The sequence below is a fragment of the Halichoeres trimaculatus genome, unplaced genomic scaffold, assembly GCF_033239565.1.
Source record: "Halichoeres trimaculatus isolate MK-OKI-2021-1 unplaced genomic scaffold, fHalTri1.1 fHalTri1_scaffold_1, whole genome shotgun sequence".
In the NCBI taxonomy this organism is placed as follows: Eukaryota; Metazoa; Chordata; class Actinopteri; order Labriformes; family Labridae; genus Halichoeres; species Halichoeres trimaculatus.
The window spans coordinates 33,067,846-33,090,806 of record NW_027437179.1 but is presented as its reverse complement, the minus strand read 5'-3'; the positions used below and the strand labels follow the sequence as shown (position 1 = coordinate 33,090,806).

At 38.7% G+C, this 22,961-nt stretch overlaps 1 protein-coding gene across 1 annotated transcript in view; it reads right to left on the bottom strand.

Moving 5' to 3' along the window:
- Positions 1-22,961, bottom strand: part of tafa3a (TAFA chemokine like family member 3a) — a 138,480-nt gene that overhangs the window by 51,329 nt on the left and 64,190 nt on the right. Inside the window, exon 2 of the mRNA XM_074671618.1 lies at positions 5,105-5,217. Coding sequence (XP_074527719.1) covers positions 5,105-5,216 — 112 coding nt within the window. The 5' untranslated portion in view covers position 5,217. The remainder of the gene's footprint in view (positions 1-5,104; positions 5,218-22,961) is intronic.

Below are 22,961 nucleotides of genomic sequence, written 5' to 3'. Positions count from 1 at the left end.
TCAGCCCCTGGTCATTAAATGTACACAGAAATTATTTAACACATTGATTGGATAATCACGAGACGGTGAAAAGTAAAAATGTAATTTCAACAGACTGAAAACATGATAATCATCTCAGTGACATCATCCATTGCTTTAGAAAGAGGCTTTATGGTGCCCAAAGATGGCGTCTGCCATTTTTGAAAGGTGACCCCAGTCAAGACCTGGCTCATCTTTATGCCTAGCAAGAATCTCTAATTTCCCCACCTGCCACATATAATAAGCCTGACTTTGCCAAACTGTAAAAGTTTTTTAAATCTTTCCTGATAGCTGTCACGAATGATGAAACGTGGAACGAAACCAACATGGTTTATGTTCCCAGGCTGAAAATTGGTTTTATTCTTTCAATTAGAGCTTTTTCTAGGGTTCTTTGTCTTTTGCAGCCAACCTCTAGTGGTCACTAGAGGAACTGCAGTTTTCTCACTTTACAGTGGCTTCACTTTTTAACACAGAAGTTTGTGATTTGGTGACTGACATAAAGATAGAAGATATCAACACAGGGTCGGCTGTGTGTGGCTGTGGCTAATCCATGGGAGAGTCCCACAATAAGGGGGTTCGATCCCAGTTTCTGCAGCCCTCATGTCAAGCACGGCTGGGACAATTTGCTTTTCTCCCAATTTGACTGTTTTACAATTTTTGTGGTGCCGATACAATTTAAATTGCTGATCTTTGATCTTCCAGATTTTTGCGACTTTTAGTTCACTTTTCAATTTTTAGTTGTATTTTTACCCACAACCCTTTGCTTTTTACAGTAAAATGCCAAAGAACTTTTATAATAACTACTGCAGATATTATGGCATGACGCTGTTAAGATTACAGAAAATCATGAACAGTGCACACTTTCCAGTCTTTGCACAGCAAAAACTGAAACCCAAGCAAATGTGTGTCTTTCTCTGACCAGTCAGGAAAAATGTCTTATTTCAGGATATCAACTTGAGTTGTTTGTTAGGATTAAAAAATGGCTAAAAAAATACCTTTTCAAGAAACTTCAGATGTGAATTTTCTAGCTCCATTGGCAGATGTCTCAAAACAATCCAAGAGTATTTGTTGTCTTTTAACATCTTGAATTGACTTGGACTTGTCAGCTGTATGTGGCTCATATTAAGTTTAGTAAGAATATTTTCCAAATAAGCTAGAACATGAACACTTATTTAGATTTTTAGTTTCTGTAGAGCATCAACAGCACAGCTTCATGCAGCAGAGAGAGAAGAGATGCTGACAGCTCATTTCAACAATTAGACGCCAAATGAGCAAACTGTGCTGAGCTGCAGAATTTTGAGTTATTTTTTGCTTAGGGAGTGTCATTAGTGTAATTTCTCTAGAGACAGGGTGCTGTATGTACAGGCCTGACACGATTTACATGTAAAGTTCAGTAGGGAAATTCAGTTGCACATTACACATGGACTAAACTGTCCATTTGTTGTTTTAGGAGTCTGTGCTTCATAGAGGAAAGGTTTCAGCCTCTTGCTACAGCTACAGCAGCATTAGTGTGGGAAGTAAAGCCTGTCTCAAGTCAAAGTTCTAGTTTATTAAAAGGTCTTGGATGGAGTCGAGGTCAGGGCACAGGCTACTTAAGTTCTTCCACACTACAGCTTTGAGAATTATATCTTTATTGACTTCACTTTGTGCTGGAGAAACATGTGAGAACACAATGTTTGATAGTTATTTAAAGACACTGGTGGTCGAAGTTGTATTTATGTTACTGCATTTTCCTCAGAGTGACCTTGGGGGTTGGATAAAAAACACACACCCATAATAACATGACATAATATGGATGACAGCGTCAGTGTTACAGTGCTGCCTGTCTTGGCCAGGTCTCACTTGAAAAGGAGGTTTTTAACCTCAATGTGACCAACAGAAAATGAAAAAAAAGAAAAGAAAAAGAAGTTCATCATGTGCCGAGAGAGATCTATTTCTACCCATGCTGATGGAGATTACAAGGTGACAGGTAACTATCAAAGTCTATAATTCGTATTTTTCCCAATGAGATCTTCATGGAGCTCATTTTTCACCTTGCCCTTTATATAACAAAGGTGAGCTCATCTAGCTTCTTCAGAACAAAGGTCACGACGGTGCACTCAAAGGTTTCCTCATATGCATACTGACCTTTTAGCACAAATTAGACACCCTACTCAAAAGTGAACATAATACGTACTTAAAAGTTGCTCTCAATCATTAACAGCTTGTTGATCTTTTTCTCAGTTTATCCTTCCTGTTGTCACAGAGAGGCAGCCACAGGTGTAATCAATGAAGATTTCTAAGCAGCTCTGCTGCATTTATCTCAGCATTTATCCATGAAGTTAGCAACAGTAATGTTTTGACATCATGTTTCTGCTCTTTTCTCACTCTGCAGAGGTTACAGCCACCTTCTTTGCCCTCTTTCTGGTATTGTGAGACAGCAGCTTCAACAAAGAGATGCAAAAAAGAGGGAAAACTCGCAGCTGTTGGAAGTGGAGAAGATGTTGCTTAGATGTTGACTAGGGATGCACCAATCCTTGTGTCAGGTCTTGGTTTTGATACTGACTCAAAAAGTAAGACTGGATATCAGGTATATCTATAGTGTAGATCTGTTCAACTCAGTTTTAAGCTCTTTTTTTTCACCAACACAGATCAGGTCTGCAGATAGTTTTGCAGAGCTAAATACCATGAAAGAAGATAGCAGTTGAACAGTATGGAGGTGCTTAATGCTAGATTCACCAACAACTCAAAAAAGCAACTTGGAATATGATAAGATTATCTCCTGACTGCTAAAGTAGATCCACAAAGCTCAGGGATCAGTTTTGGTATTAGAGCTTAAAAAGACAGATCAGTGCATCTAGTTTTGACAAGATTTGGCTTCCTCTTTCACAACTTTGTCATTTTAGTTGTAGCTGTTTTCCAAACTCATTTATGTTCCTACGCAAAAAACTAGATGTACATTTTCAGATTGCTTAGACTTATTTAAATTCATGTGCTGACCACCATTTATCATTGTACGGTTTTGATGCCAAAATACCCCCGTCACAGGCGCCGCCATTGTAGCAGTTTGCAGCCAGAGTCTGCGCAGTAAAGACTATGAGGGATTCTGGGAGAATCTGAGTGGAGCTGGGTGACAAAAATAATGATTTTTATTTCTTTACAGAGTCTAATCACTTCCTGACTCTACCTCCCAATTTGTTTTACAATCCCCGAAAAAAATACACAACGTTACGTAAAACCCTGTTTTTAACCCCGTATAACTAATGAACATTTGACTTTTCCAAAAAACAGAGGACTTGGATACAAGACAGCCAAATGATATCTTCAAATCACCACAACAATCTGACCTGAGAAACATTTCTACAAGGGTGAAATGATTTTTCAAGTTTGACCACAGCCCATGTGGAATGGCTGGAAAGCCGTATATTTTAACCTATACTGCAGCCAGCCACCAGGGGGAGCAGTTTTTGTGGAGACCTTACTTCAAGCCGAGCAAGCGCACATCAATTTTTTTACAGTCTATGGTGGTGACGCCCTACTCAGGTAAGTCTTCTTTAAGAAATAGACAACATATTCAACAACATATACTCACAATATTGCCTCGTATGTTTAGCTGTCTCTCCATGGATCAGTATTAAATAAAGCAATGAAGAGGTCAAAAGAGTTAGCAGCTGTCAATTTGCACTAAACAACAGCTCTTCTTTGCCCTATTAAGACATTTAATTCTGGCTTGTCAAAACCTTAAAACAGTCAATAAGTCTCAACAGCAAAAGTTTTGCAAGGAACAAAATGATCACGTCTATCATATTCAATCAATCCACAGAAAAAGGAGTCCAGTGCATTGTACCTCTGCCTGTTGACACTGTGGCAAAAAACAAGGGTCTGTTTTCTTTAGCTGAATTAATCATCGTCATCATTTATCATTCATAATAAGCAAAAAATAAAAGAAACCCTCTGATTTGTATCTGTGTCAATTTCCCCTTCTTCTTCTTCTTCTTCTTCCAAAACACCGTTTAGCATCCTCTTCGTGTCTCCACTAACAAGTCACTCTATCAAACTCTTGTAAGTAACACAGAGTTGTTTCTCTCGCGGCCATCATGTGCTGTTCTTGGAATAAGGCTCATTATCTCAATGTGAAGTCACAGTTTGTACCGTTGCACTCGGGGATCGGACCATCGCTCCACTCAGGGACATCGCTTTGAAATGTCTCACTGCACACAAACATTTACACCCCAACACACTGAAGTCTGCAGGCACTAAAAGTATTGGTGTTGTTTTTCACAGGTGAGGTCTGGCTTGTATGACCGCCCAACTGCTTGATTCCCATGTGTAGAAAACCTTACAGGCTTTCTTTACCTCACTGATGAGCTGAGAAACAGCAAAAGAACAGCAAAAGTAGATGAATCATCCAACGCATGAAGTGTTACAATTTACAAATTGAGTGAAACGTCTATCTTATTGTTTTTATTGTGACAAGATAAACAAAAAATGTGTTAATGCTGCCGACTTCTGTTTCATCCTGAGTCTTTTTAAATATTTTTTAATAAAGCCTTTTTTAAAAGTGGCAAAGAAGATAAAGTAAGGGGTACATAAAAATGACACAAAACCAAGCAGATGTGGGTTTAAATTGCCATGAAAATGAAGTCAGAAAAACTGCATGAGATAATGATCTATCCTCACTGAAAATTGGTTTTTAAAGTCAGTTCAGCAGGAATAACAGCAGTGTGCTGCATGTATAATTCTACATGTGTTTGTTAGTCTTCCTGTAAAAGCCATTAATGCCCGTAAAGTATTTATAATTATCCTTCCCGCTGATGTATTTTCCACAGTTTGATGCTGTTCCTTTCTGTTCTCCTGCCTTCCTGGAAGTCAAAAGCTCCCATTATTCTCCTGAATACACTTAAATACTTTTCTAGGTCAGCCTTTTTTAGACTTTTTTGGAGAAGAGAAGTATAACAAAGAAAAATGAATGAATTAAATTACATAAGTACTTATCTTTAACCCCCAGCCCCCGCAGCAGAGCTGCTGATCAGCCAAAGCTAACAGATTTTGGTTGTTCTGGGCACGCTGCCCTGGACAACAATGAGGAACACACACTGCGCCGTACCTATGTGGCTTCTGTGTGATGATGCGCTGGTCAGCTGTCCCCAGAGAGACACCATACAGACGGTCAGCAGCAGCGCCCTTCTGCACATACTCTGGAGGTCCCTCTCCTGCATTCTGGAAGAAAAGAGAGAAAAATCATCAGTGGTCAGACATATTTCATCACACAAACACTCAATGTGCAGGCTGGCTCGTTTGGGCTTACGCCAACAAGCTCCCAGAGCTTTAGCTTGGCAGTCAGAGGTGGTCAATTAAAGTAACTCCTGAAATCACAAAGCTTGGATCTACAGAGCTTAAACTGGATGCCTTGGTTGTGTTAGGGATAAGCCTGCTGAGAGACACGCACAGGTACCTGCTGCCAGGAAGTTTGGACAACAAATATCAGTTACAGCCTTTAGATCAAGCATCTAGCAATCATGGAGGTGTTTTCTATCCAGAGAGGAGGAATAATCTAAAGCAACAGAGAGCTGAGTCTAAAATAGAGGAAACTACTGCCAACAACTTAGCTGTGCTACAAATTTAATTTACCACCTTCCCTCACTTAGACCCACCTGAAGAGTTTTCCAGAAAAAAAGAGAGATATTTAGACGGTTAATGATACCCAAACCATGGGACAACTGTGTGGATGTGTGGTCCTGTTAGCAACCAAGCAAACTAGTGTGCTACCTGTTGATTAGCAAGCTAGCAAGTGGAGGCTTTGTTCTAAATCTTCAAAGCTATTTTATAAAAGAAATGGCAAACAGCCTCCTAGAAACAAGAAAAGACAACCCTTTTGAGATTAAATAGCAGTAGCATGTTTCTGTCTGTCATTCTGTCTAACAGTTAGCTGACTAGCTACAGGTTCAAACCAGGCTGCTATCTGTCTTCAAGCAAGTGCTAAAATCTGCAGTTTGTTGACTGTCCACATGAGGCTAGCTCTGGATGTACCATAAACTACATACACACCAAAAAAATCAAAATAAAAAAAATCATGCAGAAATAAGGGTTTATAGCCTGCAAAAAAATGATAACCTGGACCAAATAGTATGAGAGCAAGCTAAGACAGTTGATTAAAGAAGTTACAAATAAGGAAGTTTTACTTAACCTAATTGCGCCTCACTTTAGTAGTTGAAGTTAACCAGCCTGAATGAGAACAAAAACTGGCAACAATCTGAACTTTTTGTCCTTTTAGTGACCAAACAGCCTAACTGCTAATTAATAAGCTAGCAAGAAAGATTAACCTCCATCCTTATAACTTTTTTTACTGAATGAACCTGAAAGCAGTCTTTAGAGAAGATTCCAGAAAGGAAAAATTAAAGACTATTTTTTTAAAATTAAATTGTTTCTATCTGTTATGCTAGCAGTTAGCTCCAACGTTACAGCTACGAACCTGTTAGCCCTGCTAGAGCAAGCAAGTGCACAAATTCTAGATGTGTTTTGTTTAAGAATACCTTACAAAGATACAGTTTGATACTGTATAATTATGTGAACCATTTGTGAAAATCTTTTGTGTACCTTTTTCGGATCATAAATAAAAATGCAGCTTAAAAATAACCAAAAAATAATAACACTCTTGCTGATACTAGTTGTTTGTCTAAATGCAAAAAACATGGTGAAGTCTCATGACTAGAGGAAGCTGCTCTGCCATGTTACAAATGACCTGGATGTAACTTGTAATCTGTATGCGATGGATTGCTTGTCTGAAGTTCTGGAAAGCGGAGAAGGAGAGTGAATTAGATCCCTGAGATCCTGACTGATTCTGTTCCTGTGTCAGGGATAATTAATAGTTTTGAATAATTGATGAAGTTACCACTGCTGTGCCGCCTGCATTAATGCACACATTGGAGATGCATCATTTGCGCTGCTGTGTGATGGCTGCAGGAATCTGATAAATTGGATGAAAACACACCTTCAAAATAGGTATATAATTTATAACCAAACTTTCCAGGTGAACCTGATTTATTTACTTCAACTTATGCCATGAATAATGCATGTTTTTCTGCTCTATTTAATGTTCTGTGGAACAATATTGAGGTCAAAATATGGGCAAAAGGTCGATAATCAAGCTTCTTCTGTTCAGCGAAGCCTAATAACCTACATAATGTTTTTTCATGAAAGATTGGCTTTGTGGCTTCCTAGTGTGAGATTTGTTTGAGCAGCGTGAGGCAGAAGCTGAATGCGTTCGTCTCACACCACAAGTGAGAGAGTTGGCAACCCTGCACAAACACACTGCAATTTATAATGCCAATTTAACAGTGGAGAGAGCGGGAACAAATGAAGTCTGTTTACTCTCTCTGTCTCCTCCTCTCCCACGGGCTGTCATCCTGCTACCTGGGAGGTGAGTAATGCTGTTTGTGTGCTCCGTCTTAATGTGCTCACTTCTGTAATCTTCATGTACTTTCAGAGGGCTGTTGTCCAGTAATACTCTCCATCTCCATCTGAGAGGCCTGCAGAGAGCCGAGCGGGCAATGCAATCAGCGGCTCATCTTACTGCCAACACAACCATCCTCTCTCGTGAGAAGCAATTGCAAATCACAGCTCTGCTTTGAACTCTGTTCCACTGCAGCCACTCAAATTACTGAAATGTTTGGTTTCACGCAAAGAGATTAACTCTTACTTATCTGGCAGAGGCGCACATCTGAAGGGGGATGTTTTGCTATGATTGTCTTTATACTGAGAGCCAGAGCTGAGTGAGATCTTAACAGGGGCTTTAATTCTGTACAGTATCAGACGAGCTGATGCAATCTGGACATCACAAGGGTATGAAATATAGACGATCACAGACATAGATTTCTAAAAGGACTATTTGAAGCCTGGGGTTTTGTTGGAGACTGTTTCTGTCAGGTGATGAAGCAAGATTTGGGCAAAGGGTTTGGATCTGATGTCTGAGGTAGTCTGAGACACCTGTCAATCAAAGACAAACATGCAAAAGCAGATATATCTACATAAAAGTGCACAAGATGCTGCACCCTGGAAATGAAGGCGAGGTGAAATTGGCTGTCTTCGAAATAATATAATGCTTATGAAATGCCTGCAGCTAGCAAAAAAACATTGGCGTCAATGTGTTGAACATTAATCAAATACATTATGTTCACACAAGAGGAAAAGATAAACAGACAAACTCATTATCACCGATCTGTTTCGGCTTCACCTTGATTTTTCAGGTAAACTCTTTTGCTTTATGGTGTCGGGTTCAGTGTTAATGAAACATTTTATCTCCTACATAGTGCTGTCAAACCATTAGAATTAATTCATCTAAATGATTACTGGCCTTGTGATTGAGTACATTAAATTGGACACATTCATAGTGTGAAAAACTTGCACTACAGATACCAATGAACAGCTTAACCTCATTTACGGATAGTTATTAGTAGCTCCCCCATTTTAATTGTACCCTATATATTGACCTCATCATGTGTTGATTCTAAAACTAGACTATACCTCAGTGTAATCGCCTCTCGTCCTCTTCATCAACTGTTTTTCTAAAGTCAATAAAGATGGAATTTTCTCCTCATTTAAAAATGTTCCCAATCAATCAAGAAATCGTTTATTTATTTACAACAAAATTCCATTCAGAGCATTAAAAACACTGCATAGCAGGAGATGTAATAAAATGCAAACAGTGCAATGTCGCAGCCCCTTAAAGACCCAGGATGTAGAGTTAACACAGCTAATTGTTTAGTTCAGGCACAAATGTAATCAAAAGTAATGTAAGATGAATTTAGTGTAATTTTGTATTTCTTTGACAGTAGGGAACACAAGTGTGAGAGGTTTGTGGTTCATGAGGGTTCAAAACAATCAATGAACATGTTTTGAACTGTGCACCATACAAACTCAAAACCCCGATATGAGATGACTAAAACTGAAACAAAGGGGTTGCTCTGAATTTAATGCAAGTAGAGTTTGAACAATTTTATCTTTGAGTGAGTTTCACAGTAAAGTCCTCAAAACAAGTTGAGGAGTAGAGATAAAGTGGAGATAACATTTTTCTGAGATTAATTAATCAAAGCAAACCTTTTGATTAAATAAAAAACACTGCAGACTTTGAAAGTGTGAAACTAAATTGTGTTTCGATTTTCCTTCCGTTGGTATTGAACTTGACAAAAAAAGTTTATGAGCCTTATTCTTTTAGCAAATAAAAAGACAAGGACATACCTTTACAGACACACAGACAAAGGTAGGGGCTGATTTATTTCTTCCAATTAGGTAGTGCTCTACATAACCAGAAAACTTTAAGGTTAAAGTTTTAGTTTCTTAAAAGATAGTTGAAAACATTCAAAAACCAGATTGTCTGATTAAATATTCCTTTAGAGATGTTGGGGATGCCCTTTAAGTCTATTAAAATAGTAGTCCCCTGATGGTAAAAGCACTGTCTGGGTTTGGTAGCAGCAGCTGCTCTGTGGCACACTGCTCAAGAGTGAAACACTTTCTGACTGATACCCAGGTAGCACACAACACAACGCTCATACAAACAGGTGATGTCTCTCCCAGTGATCAGGGGGTGCAGCCTGATTTTGGGCGCCTTGTTACCGGTTATTTGTCCAAATGAACCTTAAATGTGTGGGGGTATCAGTACGACTATTTTACTGCTCCTACTTATGTTGGAGACGCCAAATCTGGGAGTGTAATATTTACAACTCCTGGTCAGGGTACCTCTGACAGAATACCCACAATAACCAGTGACTGAAGAGTGTCATCAACTGGACGTGACAGCTCGGTGTAACCACTGCCAATTATGTGATAGTAAAAAAAACAAGCTAGCTGCTTTATTAACCTGTTATTTTCAAAAAAAGAACAAAAACAAAAAACACCTCAGCCAGCTAACAACACTGAACAATCATTGATCATGATTGATTTTTCTTCTGTAGTCATGTTTTGTTTAATCTTGTTGGGAAAAGTTGGATCTGCAATTATTTTTTTCATGGTGAAAGAGATATACTTTTAACTATACAAAGCTTTGAGTCCTTGCATCGTGCTATGTTCTGTATTATTATGCATATCTTTGATTTTGACCTTTAAAAGAACTTCATCGCAGACATTTTAACCTCAGCTTGAACCCTAACCTGTTACTCATCCAGTGGAACTAAAGTAGTTTGCTTCTTAGCTGAAAAACATTATTTTTCCTTGTAGTTTCAAGCAGAACTGGCACAGCACCTGCACCACCTGACCTTATCATGACCAGATGTATCAAACACAGGACTTCTAATGAGTGCGGCCCGAGTCCATCTCACTCAGTTTATTAACTTCAACTTTCTTCTATTTATTTAGAAAAAGTGAGATCCACGTTCATTTCTCACCTTCTGTGCACCATCTTTTTTAAACTTTTTCTTACAGTCCATGATAAGAAGAGTATGAGAAAACTAATAAATCTGCTCTGACAGGTGAACTCCAGATATAATTGGAATTTGAGTGCATGCTGCTTGCTGAAAATGAAATGTCTGAGAGTGTAGATTCTGGCGTCGGGCAGCAGGACGCCAGGTTTATTCTAAACATGATTTAAATCTACTCGAGCATCTAATTCTACAATTTCCATCTTGTGTCTGGTCGTGTTCAGGTGGCCTGTTGGAGCTGGTTAACAGGAAAATTACTCCACCTGATGGATGTGGCACTGAGAGCAGGTGGCTCATCACAAAATGGCCTGATCAGGGTAAACCTATTTAGAGAGAGGTTAAGCCTGAATTTTACATGCTGCTGGCACACACATGCACACTTCCACTCACACAACATTTAGTATGGAGATCAGTTTGGAGCAAGGTGTTTTCACTGGCCCAAAAAGCCTCTGCACATGCTTTTTTTTTTTTGTACCTCAGATATAAACTTTCAAACACCCTTTCATGATTGAAATAAAATAATGGCAGAGTAAAACTGTGTGTGTTTTACATCATGTGCACTTGATGATTGGCTGACCTAAAACATATTTACAGAGGTTGAATCATCAGGTTGAATTCATACTTTATTTCAGTTCATCTGTGCTTATGAAAAATTTCTTCAGACCTTGTCTGGAGATTTTCTTATGCCTGCATCATGAACCCTGTCTCTTATTTTTGGTGTTAATTAAGTAAATAAGCAGTAGCCTTTACAAATAAAGCCTGCCTACCTGGGGTCCCTCATCCAAGTCTACACTCCTTCACGCCTACTACGCTCTGTTGTGAAAGATGCCTGGTGCCCCCAGCCCAGCGTGGCTCTAAATCTCTAGCCAGACTCTTCTCTTCTGTTGTGCCCAAATGGTGGAATAAGTTACCTAATTCTAAACGATCTGCAGAGTCCCTTTCTACTTTTGTACAGATGTATATTTCATCTGTATATGTCTTTTTTAAGGTCTGATGTCATGTGATGGCATCCCGTGACAAAATCACATGACACTTCCTAGGTCATTTAAACACCTGTTTTATTTTGTTAATCATGTCCTGATGAAGACACTGAGAAGTCGAAACGCGTCGACATGTCCCTGACAAAATAAAAGATTTTAATTACATCGGGGTGCCTCGGATAATGTTTGTTCTCTATTACATATTACATTTTTTTCACTGTATTTAAAACGCTGCAGTGAAAGTGTCCACTGTGTGATTATCGTCAATACAAAAGACCTTGAAGGGATATTTAAACCACAATAACCACTAACAACTATAGATGTAGGCAGTTCAACCCATTCAGTCAGATACTGCTTTGAGATACAGCATGCCAGTTAGACTTAATGTCTACTGCTCTAGTTCAAGTTCACAGTTTGTTGGAATCAAAATGGGTTGAAGAGCCAGGATAAAGGCAGCAGAGCTAGCACCAGCAGCCTTCAGTCATCCTTGCAAGTCAATAGCCACATATCTGTGCTGGTTACACATTTCTCTAGAAAACAGTCAAGTGGAGTTTCACAGTAGCTGAAAAGAATGACTTTTTTATTTGCCCTTGGGATGGAAAGTTATTTTACAAAAAATATAAAACTTGATTACTTTTGGAAGACTCAGAATGTTTTTATTGCTCTTAGAAGAAGAATGACAATCTAAATGAGTTTTGAATTGATGAATAGATCTGAATGTCATTGTGGATGCTCTGTTTTTGAAATGGGTTTTTTCATAGTTTGGGTCCCGTTAATTTTCTGAGATATACAGAGAGGAAAATAAGTATTAAACGCGTCAATTTTTTTCTCATTAAATTTATTTCCAAAGATGCAAGTCAAACAAAATTTCTACCAGACATTGGTATTAACTCAAATAATCCACTCATCACAACAAGAAATCACAACGTTCAGGTCCATGAAAAATGACTATGTAGAATTAAGTACGACAACACAGGAAAAAAGTTTTGAACACGCTAACTGAGACTCATCTAATACTTGGTGGAGAAGCCTTTGTTTGCAATGACAGCTTCCAGACACTTCTTGTATGTTTTAACTAATCGCCTACACTGCTCAGGAGTGATTTTGGCCCATTCCTCTGCACAGACTGTCTTTGAATCTTGAATATTCTTTGGTGCCCTCTGGTGAACCCTTTTCTTTAGTCCTTTCCACAAATGTTCAATTGGATTTAAGTCAGATGATTGACTAGGCCATTCTAACAGATTGATTTTCTTTTTTTTGAAGCCATTTGAGAGTCAACTTTGCCGTGTGCTTTGGATCGTTGTCCTGCTGGAAGGTCCAGCCATGTCTCATCTTCAACATCCTGGTGGATGGCAGCAAATTCATATCAACAATTTTCCAATACATGGGTCCATTCATTACTCCGTCAATTATATGAAGTCTGCCAATACCATGACATGAGAAACAACCCCATGCCATGATACTTCCACCTCCAAACTTCACTGTTGGTATAATGTTTTTTGGGTGATGTGCAGTGCCAATTTTGGTCTCATCTGACCAGACAACATTCTTCCAATATTCTACAGGCTTGTCAAGATGCTGTTTAGCAAACTTTAAATGTGCTTCAACATGCCTTTTCTTGAGGAATGGAGTCTTGCGGGCTGAGCATCCATAGAGCCCATGGCAGTGGGGTGCACTGCCTATTGTTTTCTCTGTAACAATTGTACCTGCTGCCTCCAAGTCTTTCTGTAGCACTTTCAGGGCGATCCTTGATTTTTTGAGTACTCTCTGACTATCTTTCCGACTCCCTGGTCAGAAATCTTGCAAGGCGCTCCTGTGCGTGGCCTGTTGATGGTAAGGTGGTACTTCTTCCACTTGCAAATAATAGCCCCAATGGTGCTGACTGGAATATTCAGGTGCTTTGATATAAGTCTGTAACCAGTTCCATTCTGATGCTGAGCAACAATCAGGTTGCAAATGTCTTCAGAGAGCTCTTTGCCTTTACCCATCATGAGGTGTGTTGTATTTAACTGCTTGGTGAAAAAAAAACAACCGTTTTTATAGGGCCATCAATTTTCTCTAGCCCAGCTGATGTTGGTTTGCACTAATTGAAAGTTCAAGTACTAATTAATGACAGATTTCAGGTGGTATGGTGCATTTCCTTGCCAACGTATACAACCTTTCCATGGTGTGTTCGACACTTTTTTTCCTGTGTTATCGTACTTAAATCCAAATAATCATTATTTATGGACTTGAATGTCATGATTTCTTTTCATGTGTGGATTATTTGAGTTAATACCAATGTCTGGTAGACATTTTGTTTGAATTGCATCTTTGGAAATAAATGTGATGAGAAAAAAGTTGACGCGTTCAATACTTATTTTCCCCACTGTATTTCAAACAGTGCTAGTAGCTCTGGTTTGGGCTAGCAATTGTCACAATGTTTTAAAATGTGGTTGACTACTTTTACACATTCATGATGTGGTGTAAACTATACTCTTTGCTTTATCTACAAATGATCACAAGCAGCTGCACAAACTTGACAAATAGAAACTTGGCTGACAATAAACCACCATTTGCAACAGTTTTTTCATGGATTTCACTCTTGAGCTGTGTGATACTAATATCCCAACTGTTATACAAGGTGACCATAAAAAAACATGTTGGCATCATGATTGCTTACTAATTAGCAAGCCAACATGAGCATTCAGGAGAAAGAGCTGCTGTGCTGAAGAACAGCCTGAAGTCACCAACATGGCTGTAGACTCTGTTTAACTTTACCCACTTTGTTATTTTAGGGGAATCAGTGAATATTAAACAGACATCTTACTACTGGCAAATTTAGAGTTTCCTAGCAACCAGAGCAAAACAACACTCCTGGTAGCCTTTGATCTGCTGCTCTTTCTGTTATTAGTGAGTCTCAGGGCTCCTCATTGAGGAAACAGCCTCCTCTCTGATAATGGCTTCACAGACAGACACACAAACGTGGACACACACACACTAACACTCACACACATCTTTAACACAACAAACTTCCCCCTGAGCTCCTTTTGTTTGTTGGCAGCCGTGAATTAATGGGCGCACCAAGACAGAGAGTGTGTTTACAGCTGTGATACATGACACAAAGTGGACCGGCTCGAGGTGGCCACTCTGGTTGGAGGGCAAAACAAAACCAACGCTGCTGTTTTCAGTGCGGCGTTCTGTTTACCCCTTCTCTGAATGTGACACACGGCGTGTTGTGTACCAGCAGTGACGCCTCAGGCCAAGACTTCCTCAATTACACAAAACAGGTTTTCCACCAACAGAGGAAACATGGAGATTACTGGAATGCAGTAACAGCACAGGAAAGTCAATCTCACACTAAGGTCCTAATACATTTGATTTTCTGATTCAGTGACTGCTGCTGACATCCATTTTTTTCCATTTTCATTTGTGTAACAGTAATTACTTCATACATTCACCCACTCACTATACACAATCCATTACTTCACAATGACTAACCCTCTTAAGAACATGTTCACAATGAGACTTCTCAGCCTCTCAGATGTTCCAGTTTAGACAGAGCATATGTTCCAGGTTAGGCAGCACTGAGTGGCCGACACATGACCCACTCTAAACCTTTCAGTATATGACAGCTACATGAGATAAAATCCATCAAGGTCAAGATGTGCTTTCTGTAGTATGGTTTTCTATAGCAGAAAGAAAACAGTAATTTTTAAGTGATTACCTTCACCAAGGAGGTTGCGTTTTTGGGAGAGTTTGTCTGTGAACAACATAACTCAAAAAGAAACAAACAGATCTTGATGAAAATTTCAGAAAATGCTCAAAATGGGATAAGGAAGAAGTGATTTCATTTTGGAGGTGATCTGGATCGCCGTCTAGATCCAGGACTTTTTTAAAGGATTCTTTATCTTTGTGAGATAGGGGCCGTTTTCACCATATGCGTATTTAACTCCACCACAAATGGTCGGATTACTTTGCAAAACAATACAGGACAAGGTCCCCATAATTTCTGACGGATGTAAAAGTACGATCCAGATCCTGGCAATATTCTGGATACTAAGATCTGGATATGAAATTTGTTCTGGGTCATCATAATTTTCAACACTGTCAGGTAACAAATTATTGTACAAACCTGCAACTAACACCAAATTGTAGCAGACAGTCTGCTGAAGGTGGGTAAAACATTCAAGTGTTGGGTGACAATCACAATATGCTTGGCGGAGGTCTGCGCTCTCTGAGTGCTTTTCTAGTTTTCAGAAGATTTTGGAATTATGTAACAGAACAGCTGAAGTGAGATCAAATCTATAAGAGGACAGAGTGGGATGGGATGATGTTCCTCAATGGGTTGAAGTCAGAATGGAAAAAGATGGACTACATCTTCTGTGTTGTAAACATCTTCTGAGCTGAACCAGCACTCCTAAATGATAGTTTTCAAGGACATAACAGTGACGTCATCTAACATCTGTTACAGAGCGTGTGTGATGAAGTTCTTGTCCTCATCACAAGTTTAAAATGATTACTGCAGTGTACCGCGTTTTCCACAGGACTGTCTTGTCTTTGTCTCGTCTGTTCCTTGTTTTCACCATTTTTCTGTCTGATCACAACGATGAGGACTGAATTCAGAAACAGAGACACTGCCAATCCAAACTGCTGTCTGGACAACTGTTTCACAAAGGAGCGGCAATAACGGGATGAGAGGCACAGAGCGTGCTTCTTAAATCCCCGCATGAATGGATTGAGGGACTGGCCATTTCCATAAAGTGATAGAATCTGCCCTGAGCGTGTTTTTGTACCCACAAATCCCCTGCAATCCTCCAGATAACTTGAAACAAGAAAAAGATTTGCACATTACACAACTGGCAGCCATGGGGAAACACAAAACCACACAACAAGTGAGCATCAGACAGGCTGTCAGTGACAGCTTTAACTCAGCAGGACTGATTACCTGACAAAATTATAACTTCTCAGGGAGTAGTGCATGGCATGTAATCGAATGCACAATTAACAGAGCAGCATATGGCTCATTTGGCAGACGAGTGCAAGATGTTGTGGGGATGTAAATCTGACAGGATCACAGAAGGAAGGTGGATCAGATATTAGCACATTCAAACTTCAGCTATGTTCCTCGTTGCTCTAATATCACAGAGAAATTAAAAATGTTTTCATGTGCAGGTTTCAAACTCATTTCAGATTTATAATCCCTGACAATCTGATCACTGATGTGGAAAAAAATCAGTTGTTTTTTTGCATTAATTCTTTAAAAACTGCATGATGCTTTTTGAATAAATTGATACTTTTTAGGCACTTTATGTTCCTAAAACATCCTCCTGGTGAGTAAGGAATAACTAACTTGTATAAAAGAAGACAATCCTTCTTCCAATATAAATTTCACTTACAGACATCTCTGATTACATTTGTACAGTTGCTGTGATCCAAAATAAATGTTCTGAGTTGAACAAAACACTGTTATAAAAGTCACAAAGCTGCTGTTTTTTAATAATCAAAGACTCATTCCTGTCCCATCATTTTCATTTAAGATCTTAAAGAAAGTAAGATGCATTTTATCATCCAGTGTTTGATCCAATATTAAAGCAGTCGCCTTTAAAGTGCTGCACTGATTTTTAGTCCTGGATTTTGCCTCTCAGCTAACTATCTCTCATGCTGCATGTGAAGGAAATGTAAGCTTAAAGAGTTTGGAGCTGGAGATTAACGCCTTTGCATGTCTTTGGGTAATTTACGTGATCCAGTGGAGAAACTGTTTGCTTGACAGAACACCTGAATTAAACTCCAATCAGTCTGGTAAAGGTCAGTGCTTAAAGAAGCATATTTGTTGAGGAAAGTTAGCGTGATTTTAAGAGTTGGTGCATTATTGATGTGACGATTCAGCACTTCTATTTTTACGTTTTTCAACCTTCAGTAATGAGAGCAGCGTGACGTCAGTTTGTTGGTGATTTTAACGGACATCAGCAGAGGTGAAACTGAGGTATCTTCTTCTTCTTACTCTTTATTTACCAGTGTTTCTGAGTTTTTAAAACCAAACACAGACTTCAAACAGTTTGTGGGAGAGGGTGAAGGAAAGGTGGAGACAAAAAAAAAAAAAAACAGAAGACAGAGAGGCGTAAGATGTCAAGGACTAAGAAGAGACAGCTAAAAAACAAGGTGAGAATGAAGGAGGACCAAAAACGTACAGAGAAAGGATGCTGAAAAGAAACAGATAAGATGGAAAAAGAAGTGACAAAAAGACAGAGAGGACAGACAAGGAAAGGAAAACCACCAAAAAGGTGGTATGAAGAACAGGAGAAGGAGATGAAGCAAAGGAAAAGAAAAGAAGAAAAGGAAAAAAAGGCAGTATACTAATTGGGGAAGAAGAAAAAAGGAGAAAAGATGAAGACAAAAAGAGGGAAAAAGTAAAGTGAGGTGGAGAGGGGAAAGGAAAAAAATTGAGAAACAGGAACATAATTAGAGATGTGGAGGGAAAACAGTGAAAGGAGAAAAGAAAACGGAAGATGGATGAAAAGTAGATAGAGAAGAGTTGACAAGAAAAAGAAGACAAAGAAAGGAGAGGAATTAGAGAGAACAAACAGTGGGGGAAATGTGGAAGAGGGAATAAAAAAAGGAAAAGAAAAGAAGTATGAAAATAGAGTTAAAGGTTAAATAATAAGGAGACAGAACAGAAGAACATAAAGGAAAGGAGAAATGTCTGAAGGAGGAAAAATGAAGGAAAAAGTGCTAAAAAAGTACAAAAAAGAGGAGTGAAAGATCGATAAGAAGTAGAAAGAGGAGAAAAGGCAAAACATCAAGAGGACAAAAAAAAGAAAAATAGGGAAAAGACAAAAAAAAGGCAAAACAGGGAAAGAGGAGAAGAAAAAGAGTGGAAAAAAAAAGGTAAAACGATAAATCACAAGGATTGACACCAGAAGAGCGCAATGTTAAAACAAAAAGTAGGGAGAGATAGAGTAGATAAAGAAATAGAAGAAAAGAAATCAAAGAAGATGGAACAGAAGAAGCAGGGGAAAAAGCAAGAGAAGTGGAAGAATACTAAGAAGATAACAAAAAAATAAGGAGAGAAAGTCAAGAAAAAGATGGGGAATTTTGTTTTGAATCATGACTAAAATTTCAACAACTCATAAAGTGTTGTGAGAAAAAAGCGATGTTTACCCTTCTTTGTTTGGTTTTTCATCTGATCACTCAGTGCTCCTCCTGCTGAGCTCTTTTAAACCACAGCAGTAGTGTTTGCAGGTCTACTGGTCAGCTCCATTTAACAACAGCTCAAAGACATCCAGTGAACAAAGTGTCTTCCTTTCAGGTTATTCCTCGCCCTCATTTCCATGGCTGCTGAGAGCGTTTTTAAAAAGTCAGAGGGATTATTGCAGGCTGTGCTGTGTAAAAACTGGAGTTTTATAAAATATTCTGCAGCTATCAAACTCTGTGTGACTAGCAGACTTTCTGTGTTTGTATAGCTAACAGACAAAATTGGATTATGAAAAAAGCAGCAGTGAATGTAGCAGGCAGTGGAGCTCTGTTCCAGTGTTTCCCCCTTTGGGCTTGGTGTGCTGTTTTTTGGATGCTGCCAACCAGGGGAACGCAGAGTATTTATTTCCAGGAGCCAACATTAGGTTCAGACCTGTTGGAAAACATCCCCACTGATGCAAGGTCAGAGGTCATCGCAGTGTCGCTGGAGTCCTCTGACACAGTCGGCTAGTCGCTCCATCTCCCCCTGCTCTTCTCTATCTCCCTTTATCTCCTTTGTTATTGTGCTTCTGACTCATCGTGCGTTCTCACAGCATGTTCTGTGCCACCGGACACACGTTTCAGCACAGCGGGATCAGATAGCTGTCCGGCTGCATCATCACACACTCAGGGTAGCAGGGTACAGAGGAAGAGCTGGAAACAGCAGCCTTTTAAAGAGTGCTGCCAGCAGAAAAGCACATTTTATTTTCCTCTTCAGCCAGACTTTATGTAAATTAACCTTTGAAGTGCATTTGGCACATTGTACATCTCCATTCAAGCATCTCAATGAGGGCTGCATGAACATTCAAATGAGGGGAATTGATGGTTGATGTGATGTTATGTTCGTATGAAAAACCATTACATCTTGATATACTTAAAAACAATAAAGATACATCCAATTTTAGTGACAGAGATTTTAAAAAAAAGCTGGGGTCATAACTTGATATTTTAAAACTTGTAACTCAATCACTTGGTCAACTAATGGATAAATAGACTGTGTCTATTGTTGCTAGGAGCCGCTTGAGTGGCTCCTCTCTTCCTAGTCCTTTTTTATCTTTTTTTCTTTTCATTCTTACATTTGGAGTCTGTAATTACTTTTTATGACTCATTTATTTGTCATGACCTCCAAACTGCTTCTATCTGGAGTACTGTTTTTCTTTTTGTTATGTCTACTCATGAGAACAGCTATTAGGATCTCATAGCACGCTTATGTTAACCAATGCTATTCCTGATGTTACCCACAAGCTGAGGAGAAGGACATGTAATGAACCTGTAGTTCAATCCATGGTTATGGGGGATGTAAGATCTAGCTCCAATAAGATGGACAAGCTAACAGTGCTGACCTAGCGCCAGAGGGAATACAGGCATGGCATCATCCAAGAACTGAAATGAGCTAGACACACTGACACGTTAAACAGAAACTAAAGACCTGTCTTTTTAGTCTGGCTTTATTGTGGAGTTTTTTATTTATTTTTATTCTTTATTTTTAATAAATTTACTTATTATAATTTCATAACTCTAATTCTTCTAATTAAATTAAATGTTATATAATTTTATCTTTTATTGTCTCATTTCTTTTACTAACTGTATAAGCTTAGCAACCCAGTGTTATTTGTGTATTTATTTTTATTTATCTTTAACTCTCATTACCACCCAGTTTATTTGACACATTTTAATTATTTTAATTATTTCCATTTAATATTTCTTTTAATATTTTAGCTTATTATAAGCTTATTATTAAGGTATGGATTAGTCTCAACTGTAAAATATTTCTTTTAAATACATTTTTGTAATTATTCTTTTTTTTTTTTTTTTCTGTACTGTATAGTATTAATTTAACAACTTTTTGTTCAATCACTATATAGCACTTTGAACTGCATTTTCAGTGATTGATTGATGGGTCCTATTTAAAAAAAAAAAAGCATGGCTAAAGGAGCTAACACCAGAAAAGAATGCTGCACAAACGTTGGAAGGATTTCCTCTTCTGAAGCTGCAGTGGGACCAGAAACCTCAGGGTTGGTCTGAGTAGCTCATTTCTCCATCAGCACACACTTTACAAGGGTGAAGTTTTTAATAAATCTTCATGTTTGGTGTAATTAATCTTACTAGTTTTGTCCATATAAGGGCATGGCTGATTTGAGTGATAGGCAAAGAGGCTAAAAGCCTGCTCTCATACCAAACAACAACAAAGCAAGGTTGAGTTCAGCATTTACAAAATGACCCCTCGCCAACTTTGTGCTTCAAATCAGATGTCTGACATTACGAAGACTACATCCATACTACTACTCAATCTATAATTGATGCACAAAAGATTTTCTCAACCCTCCATCACATTTGAGAAAATCTGGCTGATGAAATCTGTGACTTCTTTCTGAAAGCTTCCAAAATCTAGCAAGACAATAATGAATAAAAGTATTTTTCTGGTGAAATCAGTTTTTTATTTCTTCAGCAAAATGTTTAAACCACCTGTGATGATTTGTTTCACAGCCCACAGATTTTTTTTCCCCCAGTGTAATTACACATCATTATGTTTGATTACAGTTGTTTAATGCCATTTACAGCTGTTTTATTCCATTTGTACTTTCATTTGCAAAGAGGGAAAAGAAAGTATTCCTCATGCATCCACTGTTTGCAGAGAAAGATAGATTAAAATGGAGGTAGTGCTTTAAAGATGTTAAAAGCCTGATATATGTGTTCCTGAGTATCTGCAGAACAGTTCCTAACTTAGCATGGTTGCCAGGTCGCAGACTCTCATTTCTACGGGTTTTTGTGCCACTTGTTCAAGTTTAGTGTGAGTGAGGAGCCTTTTCATGAATGTTGGCAGCCCTGCAAAAGAATAATCACATCCAAAAACCAAAACTCAGTCAGAATTCAGAGACTAAATTATGGTGATAAATGCTGCCGTGGCTACATTACCATTTCACTCACAAATTTTATAATCTTGTGGATACTTTTGAGCAATTTGCATTCCAAACACAAGACAGTTTTGTCAAGTTCTTTGGAGTTATTTCTCTAAATTATTTTCCTCTCCGCTGCAGCGATGTTGTCATGTCTGATATGGAGTCAGACACAAAATGCCGTGTTGGTCTGCATGTGCCGCGTGTACCAATGCCTTAAATGAATATTCAGAGGCGTGAAAGTATTCTGACATAAACTGAATTCATGAGCCCGGCATAAGCTGTAATAAGATCAAAGTAATGCTAAGTGGATCTCCAAGCTTTATTTCCACATTTCATCCAACAATGTGTGTACCGAAGCAGAAAATTATTCTGCTGCTTTAAAGCAATATAAGTCACTCCAGAATAAACAGTGTTCACTCGGGTCCTCACACTCATACAATTAAGCTCCAACGAGCGACTGAGCAGATAAGAACTATCAAGCCCGAGTACAATGACAAAGCACTAAACCAGCAGAGCAACAATCCTCGAATGTGGAATTAATGTTGCCCCTCGATGATTTGCAGGAGAAGCGTGGTGTCGAAGTATTCCCTCCTCCAAAATAAAACATGAATTTCTCCTCCATGAATAGCATAAACAGTCCTGATTGCTCCCTGCAGCACTCTTTAACCTCTCTGACAAGATTGCAATGCATGTAAAATCTCTAATAAACTGCTGTGAGTTTCATATTTTTAAATGCAATATATGTTTTACGGTTGGTGTGGTAAGAATTAGACCTCTGGTAATGATTTCAGAAACAGTGGTGTCACATATTGTGAGTTCAAACTAATGAAAGGATTCTACGGATTGGCCTTTATTGATCTTAAAGATGGTCAAAGTCTGAGACTAATACAGCCTTGCTGTTATGATATTACTTGTTATCATGTCACTTATTTGATATCACTGTTCCTTCTACCTCACCTTTATTGGACAGTGGACGGTGCAGAGGCAGACAGGAAATGAGGGCAGGGAGAGATAAAGGCTTCAATTTTGAGATAGAGCATCTGTGAAAAAGCTCCAGTCATCACACCTCTGACTCCATGAGACAACATTTGTATACAAGAACTGAATTGTTCATGATCCCTCTAATGATGACTTCATTTCTACCCAAACTGTTTAGAGGAAATGAGACTCTATGTTTAACACGGAGGTTTGGGAGGGTGAAAGGTTTACAGACTGGTCTGTAATTTGTTTCAGTGGTGAAAACCATCATTAACTCTCAGGACTTGACTTCTTTTTTATATCTGTGGTTTGTCTAGTATTATTGTGTGACAACCTCAACCCTTTCAACCACAATCAAGTTAAACATGTCTATTTTTCCAGCACACCCTGAACTAACAGAATATGCATGCTTGAGTTGTGTCACATGGAGCTGCTGAGCAGTTTTATGAACATGAGTAGGGCTAGGTACCAAATTAAGTACT